This window comes from Sinocyclocheilus rhinocerous, unplaced genomic scaffold (assembly GCF_001515625.1).
Source record: "Sinocyclocheilus rhinocerous isolate Xijiao unplaced genomic scaffold, SAMN03320098_v1.1 scaffold415, whole genome shotgun sequence".
Taxonomy (NCBI): domain Eukaryota; kingdom Metazoa; phylum Chordata; class Actinopteri; order Cypriniformes; family Cyprinidae; genus Sinocyclocheilus; species Sinocyclocheilus rhinocerous.
Window position 1 is genome coordinate 496490 of NW_015646373.1, and position 18198 is coordinate 514687.

At 36.5% G+C, this 18198-nt stretch overlaps 1 protein-coding gene across 1 annotated transcript in view; it reads left to right on the forward strand.

Moving 5' to 3' along the window:
- LOC107707682 (membrane-bound O-acyltransferase domain-containing protein 2-like) overlaps positions 1-18198 on the forward strand; it is a 62482-nt gene that overhangs the window by 18992 nt on the left and 25292 nt on the right. Inside the window, exons 2-4 of the mRNA XM_016511772.1 lie at positions 6177-6322; positions 8961-9038; positions 16726-16821. Of these exons, the coding sequence (XP_016367258.1) occupies positions 6177-6322; positions 8961-9038; positions 16726-16821 (320 nt within the window). The remainder of the gene's footprint in view (positions 1-6176; positions 6323-8960; positions 9039-16725; positions 16822-18198) is intronic.

Here is an 18198-nt window from a genome sequence, read left to right on the forward strand (position 1 = left end):
TAGGGTTGAATCTAAACTCTGCAGGAAATGAGTTTGACACCCCTGCAGTACATGCTAATGCTGTTCATATTTGTAGTACGGATGCATGATATTGGATTTTTGCCGATATCCGATATGGTGATCTTTTTCAGCTCATTTTGGCCGATAACCGATGCCGATATATTTCCTTTTGTTTGGAAAAAACACCAAGTCTCTCCTGTGCAGAGATCATAAACAAATAATTTTAAATTCTGGTTAGTGTTTAACAAAAACAATAATGAAGTTATTTTAAAAGGAAAGTACATTGAATGCTTTGAAAATAACTATAAATCAACTATAAATCAGTCACTGCATCCCCCCCAACCCCCCCGAGACAGTTTTTTTTTTCTTTCAGACAACATTTTATTTAAAGATTTAACATTTGTATATGGTCTAAAGCAAAAGAGTTGTAAAAATTCAAATTTTATTTATGCATTTTACTTTCAACCAATTTTTACTTGGCAATTCAAAACAGTGAATCAAATCACCATTATGGCGAAAGTTAGCTTCAAGAATGACCACACTGCTGCCGTGATCTTATCGCCAACACGCCCTACGCACATGTGAGCTATTAGTCTTACCGGCAAGGCATATCGGCGTAATTTTTCATATCGGGCCGATGCCGATGTTTACATTTTAAGCCATTATCGGCCGATTCCGATAACATTCCTATAATATCATGCATCCCTATTTTCTAGGAGTACAGTTAAGCTTTTTAAAGATACAGTACAAAATGAATGCAGTGGAGGTATGCAAATATATGTAAAGTTGCTTAAATACATGCTTATTCACTTAATATGAACATTTAACATGACTTTAGTATGCGGTCTGTGGTATTTTGACAGAAATGTTGAAGATTCATATTAAATCTGTTAGATTTTAGACCTTATTTGTACTACTGTGGCAGTTTCTTCATTTGGTTATATGACGTAATTAACCATGCAAATGGCTAACCAACCATGTTAGTAGGCTTGTTTCAGGCCCAAGATGGTCTTCGAGCCCAATACCAGCTGGTTTTCCAACTTGCCTACCATCTAAACTAGTGGTTCTCAACCTTTTTGACTAAAAATAAATAAATAAACTAAAAAAATAGTGGTCTTATCATAATTTGCCCCCATTCCCCTGGTTAAAAAGCACTGATCTTGAATTTTGGAAATTGGCAATGATGTGACAGAGAGGGATATTTACATCGACATTAAGACTTATTGTCACTTGTTTTTGAATCCAGGACCAGAATTCAGGCCGTGGACCTGTTTAAACCCTCAAGCATATGTGTGTGTCTTTGTATGTTTCCTGTACCTATATTTTGCATGTTTGTTGACATTTCCCTTTTTGAATACCCAGCTCCTAATGGTGTCACTTTTAGAAACCCATGTTTGAACTTTAGTTCAATGTGATCTTAGTACTCGCCCTTCATGTTAGTACACATTTCCCCTCAAATATAAAGGCTGGTTTACATTTTACTGAGATATTTATACAGCACACAGTGGCCTGGCTCTCTAATACTGACCCTTAATAAGTCATTCCCTGTTTCTCTCACTTCCCAAATATCCCTTTCCTCATACATTTCTCTCTCAGCTGAATGGCTGGAGGTGTTTGTGGAAACTAAGCCAGATGGCTGCCTGCAAAGAGAGATGGTTTATGGGGACAAAAATCTGTCATCACGGTCTCTGTGTCCTTACTGCTGAGACTCATACTGCTATTCAGACTGGTAATCAGAAGTGCTCTCAAAACAAGGGTATTTGCGTGATGTTTGTTAAAAAAAAATTCATTTCATAGATCGGGCAGCTCAAACAAAGCATGTAAAAGATTGTTGACTGAACTATTTGTGTTGAAAATCTGTTCACCCAAAAAAGAAAAAAAGAAAAATCTGTCATCATTTACACATCCTATTGTCGTTTTACACCCGACTTTCTTCTGTGGAGAAAAAAAGGTATATTTTTGATTTAGTGCTTTTTTCCCCCTCAGTTTTCTCAGCTGACACAGCTGCTCATTTCAAGTCAATATGGCGCCGCCTGTGAAGGGGTCCATGCCCCATGTAGAATAAAACTTCTTCTAGAATATATCTGATATATATATATATATATATATATATACAGGTGCATCTCAATAAATTAGAATGTCATGGAAAAGTTCATTTATTTCAGTAATTCAACTCAAATTGTGAAACTCGTGTATTAAATAAATTAAATGCAACTTTTCCACGACATTCTAATTTATTGAGATGCACCTGTATATGAGGCCTCCATTCAAGTGTGTCACAATCACTAGCTGGAGTGCCCTTGATAACCACCAGAGGGCACTCCATCATCCATCCCATACCTTTGCCACTCTATCCTGGACTGCATTCCCCATAATCCTTTGCACACTCATCAGCACTCATTGTTTGCACCTGTGTCTTGTTAGCTCACCCTATAAAAGCCTGGTTCTCTTTGTCATTCATTGCTAAGTCTTGTATGTGTCTGTACTGCAATTCTAAGCCTTGTTTCCTGGTTCTCCTGTGTCTTGGTTCCTGGTTTTGTTTCCCTGTCTTTTTGCCTGTGTTTTGCCCTGTTGTTTTTGTTTAGATGGACCTTTTTCACATTTCCGTGTTTCTCAGCAGCGGAAGTCGTCATAGTTGGGTTAACTTGAATAGCAGTGAATGGGAGAGTACCACAAATATATTTTTTTGCATTGAGACTGATAACGGCTGTCAGAAGAGAGAAGGATGTCAAATTTACCGTCCCTCCCATAGACGCTGCATTAGAAACACCCTCGCATTAGCGTTAACTGTTTTTTTGTAATTTGATGCAAAGGTGATATAATACAAAGAATAGTGTTATAAATGTACATACATAAAAAAAAATACAAATATGAAAGACTTTCGAGGATTTACGATGCTGATGGCTGTTAAACGCGTCATCACAGTCTTGTGAAAAGGGTCCATTGATTACCCGTGTGTATGACCTTCTGCCTGCTTCTGGATTACGCCTTTGCCATTAATAAACACTGCACTTGGATCCTCAACCTTCGTGTCACTGTGCAGTTTTATGACAATGTGAGGGTACACATGAATGAAAAAATAATTTAAAAAGTTGTTAATATATCAAACTTTTTAATTGGTAAAAATGACTGACCACTACTTTAAGGGAGTGAGAACAGATGAAAATGTGGTAAACATGAGGTATTGCTTTTAGGTGATGCATATATGCTCATTTGCTAGTTCAGGACTCGTTTTTGTTTTCCCGACCTGATTGGTAAAACTTGAGAAAGATTGTCTTGCAAGTGTTGCTCTGTTTCCAAACCGTGTGAATCTTAGAGCAAGGATAGGTTATGTTTAATTAGGGTTTAATGTCCCAGATTAATTGAGTGTAATTCTGTGGTTCTTTTTAATGGCTCTAAAGTGACCACAAGCGCCGCTCGATATAGGTCACTCGTGAGAGAGCCCTTAGTGATATAAAATGGCACAGTGACATCATCTCTATAAATCTGCTTGACCACAATTACTTACTGTTGTGCGTGTGTGTGTACAGATTTATCCTGCCAAAAACAATACTTCCTGTGATACAGAATGCGTGGGGGATACAAAGAAGCAGCCAATGAGCTATTGTATGGCCCACTGTTGACCTGTTTGTGCAGAATGGGAAACAATGGCTGCCTCTGTACAGTATAGCCGCCTGTAACGTTAAGGAGATGCGCAAGGTTTCTCGTTGAGGCAGGACATGTTTCCAGCAGTTGAAACATCTCAGACCGCGAGATCCAAAATGAACGTGACAACCACCTGAAGGGGACAGAGGAGATGAGAGGTGTCTGCAGGGAATAACAGAAATAGATCAGCGAAAACAAACCAAAAGCCTTCAGATTGAAGCTTCAATAACATTCCCCAAGGTTTTATGCTAAACGGAAAGCTATTGTCATCTTTCTAGCATATTTTCTGACATTTTAGAATAGAGATGGGCATTCTAGTCAGTTTTTCTGTACTAGGAATTTGGGACAAGATGTGATAGAATGACTTCAGTTGTCATCCATGACTACTATCCGCCGTTTTCAATGTCTGAAAAATTTATCGTTTTATCGTCATGTCTTGTCTAGCTAATCAAAAGAGCTTTTCTTAACCAATGTGCCAAGCTAGTAGGCGAAGCAAGCCATTTAAAAGGCTAAGCTAGGCTAAACTGTTACCTTGCTAAACGAAGGCTTACTGAAAACATACAATATTTTATTATTTTTAGTTTAGATGGTATAAAATATGTAATTTAGAAGGTTAAACTGTTAGCTTGCTAAGAAAAGGCTAACTGTACACAAAAAGGGAATTAAATGTTTAATTGGACCATTTTTAGCTTCAGTGATATAATGTTATATGTATTATAAATTGGATAATTCCAGTCCTTGATTCTGATTGGCTAAGCCATGTACAAAGCCATTGTAAAATACTCTATAAACACACATTTGTGATCTCATTACATTATTAAGCTGCAGTTACACTAGACTTATTGTCATATGACATCACACTCTGTGGTGTCTTTTTTTAAAAACAAAATTCAACATAGAATGAGATAAATGCTAACATGTAGCTTTCTTCAGCAATTGTAGACATCCTTGCGTGAATCTTGCTACAAGGTATTGCCAACAAAATAAGCGGCATAATCAATTACCAGTGTAAAAATATTTAAAAGTAAAAAAAAACAAGTCACTCTGTTTTCAAAGTGCTTGAGGGCTCAAGTCCATCCTTATTTCAAGTAGAGTTGAGACAAGATGGGCTGCGCTTATTGTAATGGACATGCTTTGTCCCTGTCATATAAAATCTAATGAGTAAACTAAACTAGAATAAGATTAATGGAGAGTGAAAGATAAATAAAGCAGCGCAGAGTCAGGAAGTCAGAGTTATTTTAAGCTAGTGACTGATTGTTTCTTTGTTGAGCTGGAGCTCATCTGCATGGCAGCAGGCACATAAAGATGACCTCACTCACGCTTTATCACACACACACACACACACACACACACTCTCTCTCTCAAAAGAGTCAGACAGAAGGCCACTGAGCAGCAGGGAGAAATGTAATGTGTCTGTGTTTCTCCCCAGCTGAGGGTGTTATTCCAAATAGCATAATACCATATTACTCATACTATTTTTGCAGTATATACGTTTTGCACACTCTGCATATTTTCTGTGTGCATGCAATACCTGTATGACCTTCTACATTCAGAAAATGTGCAGTAGTGTATCCCACAATGCAGTGCACTTGAATTCACCTCACATGTCGAGTGTGATAAATGAGCCAAAATCTCCTTGAGTTATAATTCACCAAAATAAAATACTTTTTTTTTAATTTATTTTTTTACATAAAACAAACAAACAAACAAAAACCCTGGATGACTTATCTTTCTTCTGTGGAACTTAAAAGACAGTGATGACAAATACCTAAGAAACAAGGAAAACCACACAGGTTTAGAATCACAGTTTTCTTTCTTTCTTTTTTTTGTGATCTATCCCTTTAAAACAGTTATTTACAGTGACATGTAAAATCGAGAGACTATGAGCAGCCTACTGTACATACTTTATCTGATTAGCCTCTAAAAGCACAGGAGACTGTAACGTTCAGGTCCAGACATGACTTTGTACAGTAAACATTGACGTCAAGTAAAATGAAACACTTTTCATGGGTTTGTGAGCACAAGCCTCTCTTCTTATCACTTTGAATTTGTTTTGCAAGGCGGTTGGGTGTTTAAAAATCTGGTCGTCCATCATGATGCTAAGTTTCGTGTTATAAATTCCAAACGTATACAAGTTCCTGTAGCATCAGATAATTCTTTGAAGCCATTGATTTCAATGGAAATGGTGTCTTGCAAAAGAGGAGAAGTACACAAGGGATTGTGAAAGTGCTTTTTTGTTATATAGTGTATAAATTAATTTCAGAATACACAGCCATTTTTGAATGGCAGTCAATTGTCTCTTCTTGTCCTCTGACATTATCCTCTTCGCAAATGCATTTGTCTTGTGTTAGTGTCAGCAGTTAACATTCAATGTGCTGGAAGACTTCCATTTGAAGATTACATTGGAGATTAGTTTAGATTTTTAACCTTTCTTATTTATTTGGTTCTAAGTTGAGTTTAACTAAAAAATTATTGCTTTCTGACCTTTCCTCTTGATCAGTGTAAAATTAACCTTATATCTCTCCCATTAGGTGAACTTTGTGGTATGCCAGCTCTTCGCCCTGGTCACGGCCTTCTGGTTCCGACTCTACCTGCACCCTAGCAAGACGAGTCCCTTCATCCGGCATGTAGTCGCCACCCTCCTGGGCTTCTACTTGGCCCTCTTCTGCTTTGGCTGGTGAGTGTTTGTCTGCTTCATCCCTCATGTATCTCAGGTCTACCATATTGATCCATTGCAGGGTTATTTATTGATAGCCGGTTAGCGAGCCATTCAATTTATAATGAGGCTTTGGAGTGCTGGCAGAAGACCAGAGTCTCCTCAGCAGCTACGCTGTCCACTGGTGGAAACTGAGAGATGCTCTGATGGAGCAGTTTGTAAGCCTCTTTATCAATACTTACTTGCTGCTTGTTGGTTGAACTTGAATTAGTGTGTAAGTCGTTAGTTAATAAGATAACCTGTTATCAGATAAATGCATTGGTGCTGTTTCGGATTTTCAATGTGATCTTTAATAGCTTGATGTTTTCCAAAGCCTTTCAAATATTTGATTCTGCCTACAGTATGAGGAACACAAAGTGGAATCAAAAGGACCATAGTGAAAACATGGTGAAAGTAGTTTTTTCCTGACTGATATTTTTTTATTAATGGAATGATAAAAAAAAAGAGATATTCAAAATCCCCTCTGTAAAAACATTGAACTCTGTATGTCAATAAAATGAAACAAGAATTTTGAACCTGGCTTTATCCAATGTTTAGATTTCCGTTCTGGAAATGTCTGCAAATTAGAGCACATTTAATTAGATAATGTCTTATTTGCGTATTTTAACATAACATTTCAGAAAACAGTAATACAAAACAGTTGCCTTATTGTACTGCGATTGAACAACTGGATATCTATTAGTTAACATTATACCCTATTCACCTGTGGTGTCTTGCCTTAAAGCAAAAGAGAAACAAAATACTACTGAAACAAATACATTTTCACATATTTTTGTACTGATAAAATAATTAGCAATGACACATTTTTGTAATAACTTAAAAAATGCTAAGTAAAAGCACTTTCACCAGTAGTTTCAGCTTTTTGACACTCCTTATGTGTTTCAACATTTCTTTAACTAAAATAAAGGCCGACCGAATTACATAATAACCACATCACACATTGTTTTTTTTTTTCATCACAAGGTTGTTAAAATGTGAGAAATTGCATCAGTGGGAGTCATGCTTAAACTGATACTTATTAAAAAAAACTCTAACCATACGGAGCGGTCTATTGCAGCTCTCTGAGCAGAGGTCGGTCCACCCAAATCGCACAAGAAGTCATTATGCAATAAACATGACAGCAAGAAGCAAGACCTCTAAACAGTGAAGTTGCCCAAGATATAGCAGATTCTAATGTCGTGGAATATGCCCTTTTGAATGCATTTATGGTGATACAACCAAATTGTGAGTGAAGTATCATCTGTTACTACCAAATTAATTTTATGAATGTCGTGTATCAAGCAAATGTTGTGTGGCAGCTTGTGAGGGGATTTCCCCTCAGCTGTTCTAATGTGATGCGCTATCATTGCATACTCAGAGTTTGTGTACCCCTCTCTGTCCAGCAGAGACTTCACCAAGACATTTGTTTGCTCTCGGTCAACATCAAATCCAAATTGAGCTCATTTAACTTTCAAAATGTGTGTTCCTGGTTTTACTGTGTGGGATTCATCAGCGCATTTTTTTTGGACAGAAGAAAAAGCTTCATAATCTCTCATCAAAATGCAATAGCTTGCTCCACCCCTCAACAAATTTCCTTTTTGGCATCACATAGGCAGTGCAGACAAATGGCTAAGATAGCTCTTTCACAATCCAGACAATTTCAGATGGATGAAATCTAGTCCCCCCACATCTTTCTTCAGCAACTTCAGCATATGTATTTTCCATCCATCCATTTTCCAAACGGCTTCCCAGTGTCTCAGGCTTAGGCAGGGAAACACTCTTGGATGGATGATCAGTCCATGTATTTTATGTCTTTAAAGTATTAAATATGTAATTATATAACATAAATTTATACACATATCCACTTGAGGTTTTATCAAAAGCACAGTCAGATTTTTATTCATGGAAATGCAAAATATTTAATATAGAAATATTGTTCAAATTAATTGATTTTTAAAAAAAAAATTTAAGATTAGAAGTTGTTAAAAGCGCCCCTAATTAAATAATCATCTGTATATCTCTCTGCAAAGTCAAATATATTTTTATTGAATAAAAAAAATTGATTTATAATATTATATAATATGATATGATATAATATAATATAATCAGTAAAAAAAAAAATCTATAATCATGACCAGTATATTGTAATTGAGTAAATGACCAGTAATTGAGATACTATTATAGTTTTTATTAATATTTCAATTAGCTTTAATTTTTATATTTTCTGTTTTCATTTTGTTAAAGTTTTAGTAATTTTATTGTGTGTTCTTGTCAAAAAATTTTTTATGCCTATATAGTTTTTAATTAATTTAGTATTAGTTTTAGTTTCAATTAATAACCCTGGTCATGATTAAAATATCAAGATAATTCATTGAGGATCAATGAGGATTTTTTTTATACACATACAGTCATAGATAATTTTCATGGACAGAAAGTATTAAATAAAAACAAGTTTTAAAAAATGAAATACATTTTTGTATATGAAATACATGGAATTGTCTATCTTAACATATTCAGCAACACATTTCTCTCCTGCTCAAAATGACAGTCTTGTTTCACAGTCTAATAAAGTTGTGTACTCCTTTCATTGGTATCCTCTTCTCCTTGTGCTTCATTTCAGGTATGCCTTACACTTTCTGGTACAGAGCGGTCTTGCTTACGGCATTATGATCTTCACAGGTGTAGAACACATGCACAAGTGAGTACCGACCTCACAATCCTCTGTACTAGGGATGCACCGATACCACTTTTTCCAGTACTCGCCCGATACGATACTTTTATTTTTGGTACTTGCGGATACCGAGTACCGATACCGATATTTTTATTGCATTTGTACATTTTTTAAATATTGGGTACAGAAACCAAGAGTATGTATGGCTTAACACATGCTGTGTGGTATCGGCGTTTCGTATCGGGGCATTTTAACGAGTACGAGTACGAGTACAGGAGACCAGTATCGGGCCCGATACCGATACCAGTATCGGTATCGGTGCATCCCTACTCTGCACCATCAATCCGCCCTGCTTCCAGTAACAAGAACAACCTTATGGCAAATCAAAAATGTGTTATGACATTGGAACATGTTCCAGAGTTCTCAACAAGCTACTGCCATCCAGTTCACCATATGCCCGAGTTATTCATCTAGCCCTAAGATTGGCTTGTTGAATAATAATCCACACCACTCTCAGCCATCCATTTCATTCTTATCAGTTATCAGCCCCGGGGAACGAGGGAGCGTCTGTTTTCATCATTGCTTCCATAAGTCGTGTGCTGAGTGACGGCTCCCTCTGATCTGGGGTCAGATGAATGGATGTTCACTGCTGCTCAGGGCGGTACCAAAAATAACCAGTGCTCGATAGTGATTGCTATTAACACCAACAACCTACACAAGTGCATACTAACACAATACGAGTGCATACTAACACAAGGAATAATGCAATTTCATTATATATCATAAAATTCCAGACATTTAGATAAGTGTAGGTCATCTGTGCTAGGTCACCTGACCTTGGCACATACATCAGAACTTCCAGTCAGAAGTCCTGCCAGCATGTTTTGTAAACTTTGGCTCGTTGAAAAGGTCATGATGACAAGTTAACTGTCGGCCTCCTGTCCAGATGTTTGCATAACTGCATAATTATCAGACAAGGAGTTTTAACTCCACGTGTACTAAACACACAGAGCAGGTGTAGTGCGTAGAGGAAGAGTTCAATGTACGTTTACCACCTCTGAAAAAAATTAATCTCGTCATTAAAAAACCAAATCATCTAATGCTCATGTAGAACTATTGTTTTTAAACACTGGTAATTTAATAACACTGTTAAATGTTAAGCGATAATCTTTAGAAAATCTCATACTGTACATTATAATGTGGTGCAATTTTAGTGTTTTGTGTGTGTGTTTTGATTTAAACACAATAGTATAGAATTTTATTTTTAATATCTGCTTATCGGCATTGGCCAGAATTTTAATATCGATGCATTCTACTTACCAAACATGTCTATATGGATTTACTGTCAATTTATCAATTTATGTCATGAACATAAAGCCATAAATCACATTTTTTGTGCAAGGATACTAAAAAGAAATAAAATAAATAACATGACATACACTGTAAAAAAATGTTTGTAGTATTTACAGAACAAAAAATGAAAACCTACAATAAAAACTTGTTAATTGGTTAACTAAGTTACCATATATGGTGTAAAACTGTAAAACCATTGCATTATATGTCATTTTACCCTAAAACAATGCCATATCTATGGTTTTTGCAAGTAAAAACCATGAATTACCTTATAATGGGGAAAAACAGTGAAAGGACATTCCCAGAAGTCTCTGCATGACACATGACTGTATTTTGACTGTATACTCTATTTTGTATGATTTAGTTGGTAGTTGTACAGGCAGCAATATGCCATCCCATATCATTGAGTATGTTTACATGGACAACAATAATCCGATATTAACACGATTAAGACAATACTCTGATTAAGAATCTATCGTGTAAACAGAGATTTTCTATTACCTTAATCCAGCTAAAGTCATACTCGAAGTAAACACAAATTGAATTAAGATATGTGGAGTATTCCTATCGATCTACGTACTATAACATCTAAAACGGGAACATGAAAGGAATATTCTAAAAGCAACTCATGTAAACACCTTAATCATAATATTGTCTTATTCAGAATAAGGTAAATAATCAGATTACTTATGTCCATGTAAACATACTCAGTGTTGCCATATTTCTTCTATCTATCTATCTATCTGTCCGTCCGTCCGTCCGTCCGTCCGTCCGTCCGACTGTCTGTCTAGGTGAATTTCTGGCAACCACAGCTGCTGTTTTTTCATAACTATCCGCAAAGTATGATTTATGTATAGCAAACTCCTAGAACAGTAAAGGCAAACTCCTGAATGGTTTGTGATATGTTTTTACAATCTGATGAACTGAGTTCAGAACAACCCTTTAACCTACTGGAATTTTGATTACTGAACTAGACAAAATAGACTTTGAAACAACACTTTTTGAACTGTGAACACTTCATACTGGGTGTGACAGTCAGGTCACAGTAATATGTAGTTTGCACCAATTATTAAAAATGAGTCACTTTTTCTTTCTCTTGGCTGATTGTTGTTTTCTTCTAAAAAACTAAAAAGCAGCAACTTCTATTCTGTTGAAGACTGATAAGATGAACTTGTGATAGAGACATAGACTTGCCCGGTTCCCTGCAGTGAGACAGGGAGAGCGAGAGCGAGAGCATTAGGGATGCAGTGCTACAAAACAGACCTTTTGAAACTCCAGGAGACGATCAGTCAGTAATAGAGTGATGCCATGCTCCACTGCTCAGGGGAGATGAGAGGGCAAGCAAAGCATGAAGGGAAATTGAAAAACAGGGGTGGAAAACCGATAAAGAATGCAAGATATGTTTGTGTGTGTTTGCAGAAAGGGCATAAGGATCTCTTTTGAGAGGTTTATATTACGTAACTGGTTTATTACCTGGAGTCATTAAGTCAGACTGCCAGTAAAACTGGCATAGATTAGCTACTGAAGTGATCATGCAAACACTTCATTATACAAAATACTTTGTCCTTTTTCTGGCCTTATAGCCAACATTGAATGCTTGGATTCATAATAACAAGGGCTGCACGATAAATCGCATGCGATGTTTAACGCGCATCTTGTCAGTAAAGCCGGTTCTTTAATCAGCGGTAAATCTCCATCACGTGCGGGCTTTCACATTGAGCAGCATTAACTACACAGAGCCGTTGTTCACTGGCAAGCTGCGCAAAACCACGTTCATAATCGCGCAATTTTTTGCGCAGCTTGTTGGTGAACAACGGCTCTGTGTAGTAAATGCTACTCAATGTGAAAGCCCGCACGTGATGGAGATTTACCGCTGATTACAGAAGCGGCTTTACTGACAAGATGCGCGTTAAACATCGCATGCGATTGACATTGGTTGGCGTTACAACAATGCTCAGCAGGGATAGCAATACGGAGACGGCCAGTAAGATAGCACACAGTGACTTTCACGTGATCTGCCTCCTGACAGAGTTGGACCAGCATAAACTCCTACTAGAGAACAACTTTAAAGCACATACAGCAACTTGGCGACCTTCAGCGATTAAATTACTGTAGGTGTGAATGTACCTTTAGAGCTCTTATGGATGTGTATTTCTTGACAGCTTGTTTCTGTGAGCATCACTGTGAAGTTCAGGAAACTTCAGGACTCTATAAAGATTAAATGGAGTATGGTAAACGTTTAAACAGATGTCCTGATTTCAGGTTCAGTCCCATGTGAAATACCTGAAATCATACACAACACAACACCACCCTCTAAAACTGCGTGCCGTTAACTTCTGCTCGGGGAGTTAAAAAGATTTAGCGGAAGGTTGTACTCTCAGGTCTTGTTCTATTGCACAATGGTGTGACTGTCCCCCATTTCATTAAAAATGACAATTTTATGATGTGATTTATTGCTTTAATATGTTTTCACTCAAGCATGTGAGAGAAGGGTTTTATGGTGTAGACGAGACCCCATCTAACAGCTGCTTATAACACCTCACCTCTGTGTCTCACCTATATAAATTATCATCTTGAGACTGTGTGCGGCGGTTATTGACAAATGAAAATAGAACCAGGAGAGAAAGAGTGTGTGTTTGTGTGTGTGTGAGAGAGAGAGAGCTGCCCTCATCACGGGTCACTGGAGCTCTTGTCTGTCTTATGAGAGATGAATAGTGTAAATGTATATTTATAGAAAAGCTAATGTAGTATGTGAGTTCTTGAAAAGCACAATATCAGAGCAAAGACGGTATGGGGAAGAGATGGATTTCTTGTAGATTTTCTGTGTATATTTATTTAAAATGTATTTTTTAATGAAATATATTTTTTAATTTAAGTATAAAGTGTTTTTGTTTTGTTTTGTTTGTTGTGTTTTTTTCCTTTGTTTTGTTTTTTTGGCTGAAAGCCAGTGTGATTATGAAAAAGATCTGTGTGCACAGATCACTTTTTTGGCATCAGTTTTGATATAATTACTGGCAGCTACTCACTGTATATTTGTTTCTGGATTGTTGCTGTGGTTGTCCTGTCTCCATGATTACTATTGACAGCGCTCACTATGGGAAATGACTACATAGAGACGTAAAGCTAAATCCTACATCATTCTCACCCTTTGTTTTGTTACATAACATTTTTCTGACTGTTAACATCCTGGCCAATGTAGTAGATTTTAAACACATTCACTAATCACATTTCATGTTCTTTTTTATCCATAATGTTTGTCAAGTATGTTTGCACCTAAAACAGTGACATGAACATTTTCCACCCTCTCTGTATTCTTTTAAACAAGCTGTTTTGGCTACTGTACCTTTAAGACCTCTGTATGTAATGACCTCTGTTTTGAATTAATCTACGCTGGTTTGAGGAAGTCAGTCGATGCTATTTATCATGGTATGCCAAGTTAGTAATCTAATATTTTTAGTATTGTATATTTATGTTTCTAACATCAATACGAATACATGTCTGAATGACAGTTTAGACAACATCTGAATTTACATAATTTTGTGCATGCATTAAAACAGTGTACCAGTGTTGAGACATCCTACGCATCATCCTACACATCATGTTGATACCACAGAGCCCCTTGTCATGTACTGTTTGTGTGTGCATGTTAGCGTTATAATTTACATCCATTACCTTGGAATTCATTACTGAACAAGTCCAAAGGGGAGAACCACTATTTTGTTTTGAGGTTGTGGGCAATATTATCAGGAAAAAAAAACATTCAAGGATGCACAATTTGAAAACCTACTTAAAGCCATAGGTTCACCCAAAAATGAAAATTACCCCATGATTTACTCATCCTCAAGCCATCCTAGGTGAATATGACTTTCTTCTCCCCGGAGCTTACATATTCATCTGAAAGAAGTAAGTCATATACACCTAGGAAGGCTTGAGGGTGAGTAAATCATAGGGTAATTTTCATTTTTGGGTAACTATCCCTTTAAATTTCCATTTTTAGTATACTTTGGATTTGTGAGGCATATGTCCCCTTTAAGTAAACTGACTGACCCACTACCATTCTGCATCACAGTCCATCTCCTAACTGTACAATGTTCCTTGTACAACCAGAAAAAAACATCACACAATCATCCTACAGAACGCTTGAACAGAAGAAGGTCTTCATAGTACACACAGTGTTACTCATAGCCCTGATGAAGGGCCTAGTGTTGAGACGGAGCAGGCACTGCCTCTAAATACTACGAGTGGGACTGTAGGCATGTTAAACCAGCTTTGTTAGAGGCAAGGACTGAAACTAGAAGGCCAAGAATTTGCCCACTATTGCCTAGTGAGGAATCAGGGGACTTGACAATTTTTGATTCAGAACTTTTAGTGGCTGTAATCTTCTTTTTGATGGTTAATATGCGGATTGTGGGAGGAAATTAATAAGCCGAGTTGAAATAATGGCTCGAGCCTTGATAGTGTTGTTCTAACATGCTGCTTTAGGCAACGATGTAACAGAGCAGCCTTGATCACTCTCTCTCCACTCATAAATTTATTGTAGTATGCAAATAGCTCACATAAATGATCATGTATAATACCAGATATCAAATGTGAGCTATTTCCTACAAAGTGGGGGCTCGGGCTATTTTAAGATAGGTGGTGCCTCTTGCTACATTTGTTTGTGGGGATAATTAACATTTCTTCCTGCATTTAAATTAACCATCAAAGAGAAAACATACTGATGAAATACACACACACACACACACACACACACACACACATATATATATGTATGTATAAATATGATTCTTAATACTGTGTTGTTACCTGGATGATCCACAGCTGTTTTTTTTATTTGTTTTTATTTTATTTTTTTTTATTTTGTGGTAGTTGTTCATGGATCCCTTGTTTGTCCTGAACATGTTATATATATATATATATATATTTTATATAATATATATATTAGACCCCGACCGATATATCGTTTTGCCGATATTATCGGCCGATGTGAGCTTGTCGCCGATATATTGGTATCGGCGAATATGCCGCCGATATGAAATTTTTTTTACAGAACATATAACGCAGATAAAATGCTTGAAATGGTGTAATTACTTAGTTTGTCCAGCTGCGCGCGCTCCATTGTTTGCTACTGGCGACCTGGATGAAACGCTTTTATAATTTCATAATTATATATAATTTATTATTTGACTAGTTATTTGTCAAACTTGAGAAAATTGTAGCACTCCAAACAGGAAAAAAATGTCCTTTTACTGCAGGTGCGTAGAGCCAATGGGATACTTGAAAATGAACAAGAGAGTGGCTAACCGTACACTGATCCACTCAAGACTGGAAAAGTCTACAAAAACATAATTTTTATTTTATAAATTGCATCGTGCAAAAAGTGCATGCGAGTTAAAAACAGATGGGCACGAGCAAGCAGACGTTTCACTAGTCATTTGTCATGCAGGAAATGGAAAGTCAGGTTCAGTGCATTGAATTGTGGGAGACAGTATTCCACACAGTGTGTTGTATACTGCACATTTTGCATACATTACATTTGCATTGTACCCACAATATACATACTGCCCGGGGTTTGTGAGTTACGGGTGGATAAATTCGTGGTTCGGTACCGACCGATCAAGTAATCCCGGGGGCTACCGACGTGCGGAGGGTGGCGATCGAGAGGGCTCCTTGAGCTGAAGGGATCCCCCGAATTTGGTGGAGATCCGCCAGCGCGTTCACAAGATAGTGACACTTTGAACTTCAGTAAGGAGGACTCTTGTTCAGGCAGCAGCATTCAAGCATTGTCTTATGTGACCGTAAGTGCCCTGCGAAGTGGACATATATATATATTTTTTTTTTAGAATGTATAATTTCATAATTATATATAATTTATTATTTGACTAGTTATTTGTCAAACTTGAGAAAATTGTAGCACTCCAAACAGGAAAAAAATGTCCTTTTACTGCAGGTGCGTAGAGCCAATGGGATACTTGAAAATGAACAAGAGAGTGGCTAACCGTACACTGATCCACTCAAGACTGGAAAAGTCTACAAAAACATAATTTTTATTTTATAAATTGCATCGTGCAAAAAGTGCATGCGAGTTAAAAACAGATGGGCACGAGCAAGCAGACGTTTCACTAGTCATTTGTCATGCAGGAAATGGAAAGTCAGGTTCAGTGCATTGAATTGTGGGAGACAGTATTCCACACAGTGTGTTGTATACTGCACATTTTGCATACATTACATTTGCATTGTACCCACAATATACATACTGCTGAAATGGAGTAATATGTGGTATTTTGTACCAAACAACATCTTTTTTGTTTCCGGATTCACTGTTTCTAAGTTTTCCCATCTTTTGCATTCTTCTCCATAGATACTGCTTTGTGGTTACGCTGGGATATCTCTGTTTCTGCCAGGTCACAAGAGCCTATGTGTTTGACTACGGCATGTACTCAGCAGATTTCACTGGGTAAGTTATTCTGCACTGGAATCAGTGTCAATATCATGAAAACTAAAGCTAAATTAAAATGATTTTGCCAACTGGAATAAAAATAAAAACTGGCTGTGAAAAACGGGCTAAACTAAATACATTTTCATGACTCCAAAACTAACACAAGTGAAATAAAAAAGAGCTATAAAATATAAATAAATGTTTATATTTGATAGATGGTATGTATATTATAAATGCCATCTGCATTAAACATGATACTGTCTCTATATAGCAATAACATTAGACTGAAAATTTTAATTATTTAATAATGCTAGTTTAGTTTACACTAATGTACAAAAGTTAGGGGTTAGTAATTATTTATTTTTTTATTTGAAATAATTTTTTTTAGCAAGGATGCATTAAATTGATCAAAAGTGACAGTAAAGACTTTTATATTTTTATTTCAATGAAATTGTGTTCTTTTGAACTTTCTATTTATTAAAGAATTCTGAAAAAAAAATATATATCATGCTTTCCACAAAATTATAAAATACAAAACGTATTTTATATTGTAAGACTATTACACAGTTACTGCATCCTTGGTGAGCATTAGAGACTTCTTTCAAAAACATTAAAAATAAAACCTTATTGACCCAACATTTTGAACAGTAGTGTAATACTTTTGAAGGCTTTTAAATACTAAAACTATAATTACTAAATACTAAATAAATACCAAAACTATAAATAAAAACTAAATTGAATAAATTTAAACTAGTAAATGCTGGAAATACTAAAACTAAGCTACAGCTAACAATGATATAGTGAACAAAAACTGCACTAAATTCCATGGATAATTTAAAAATAGAAATGAAAACTAACTTATAAATTTGTTTTTTTTAAATTACAATTTTATAAAAAATTATATTAAAATCCCTGTAAAGTCAATTCTGACAATTGTTTCTAAACGCATTATAAATGTTACAAATGTATTGCTGAAACACATTACAAAGATTGTGAATTCTGTAGTACTGAATAGTGGAGTTAGACCGTTAAACAGTTTTTCACCAATTCTGTTTTCAGGATTTTTTTTGGGCGGGGCTAAAACGGTGGCTCAATGATGCACTGGAGCCACCGATCATGGCCCCTCCCCTAACACTATAATAACTGTCGATGACGCACTGGAGCCACCGATATCATGGCCTCTCCCCTAACACTATAATAACTGTCAATGACGCACCGGAGCCACCGAGCATGGCCCCTCCCCTAACATTATAATAACTGTCGATGACGCACTGGAGACACCGAGCATGGCCCCTCCCCTAACACTATAATAACTGTCGATGACGCACTGGAGCCACCGATCATGGCCCCTCCCCTAACACTATAATAACATTCTATGAAGCAACGCAGCCAACG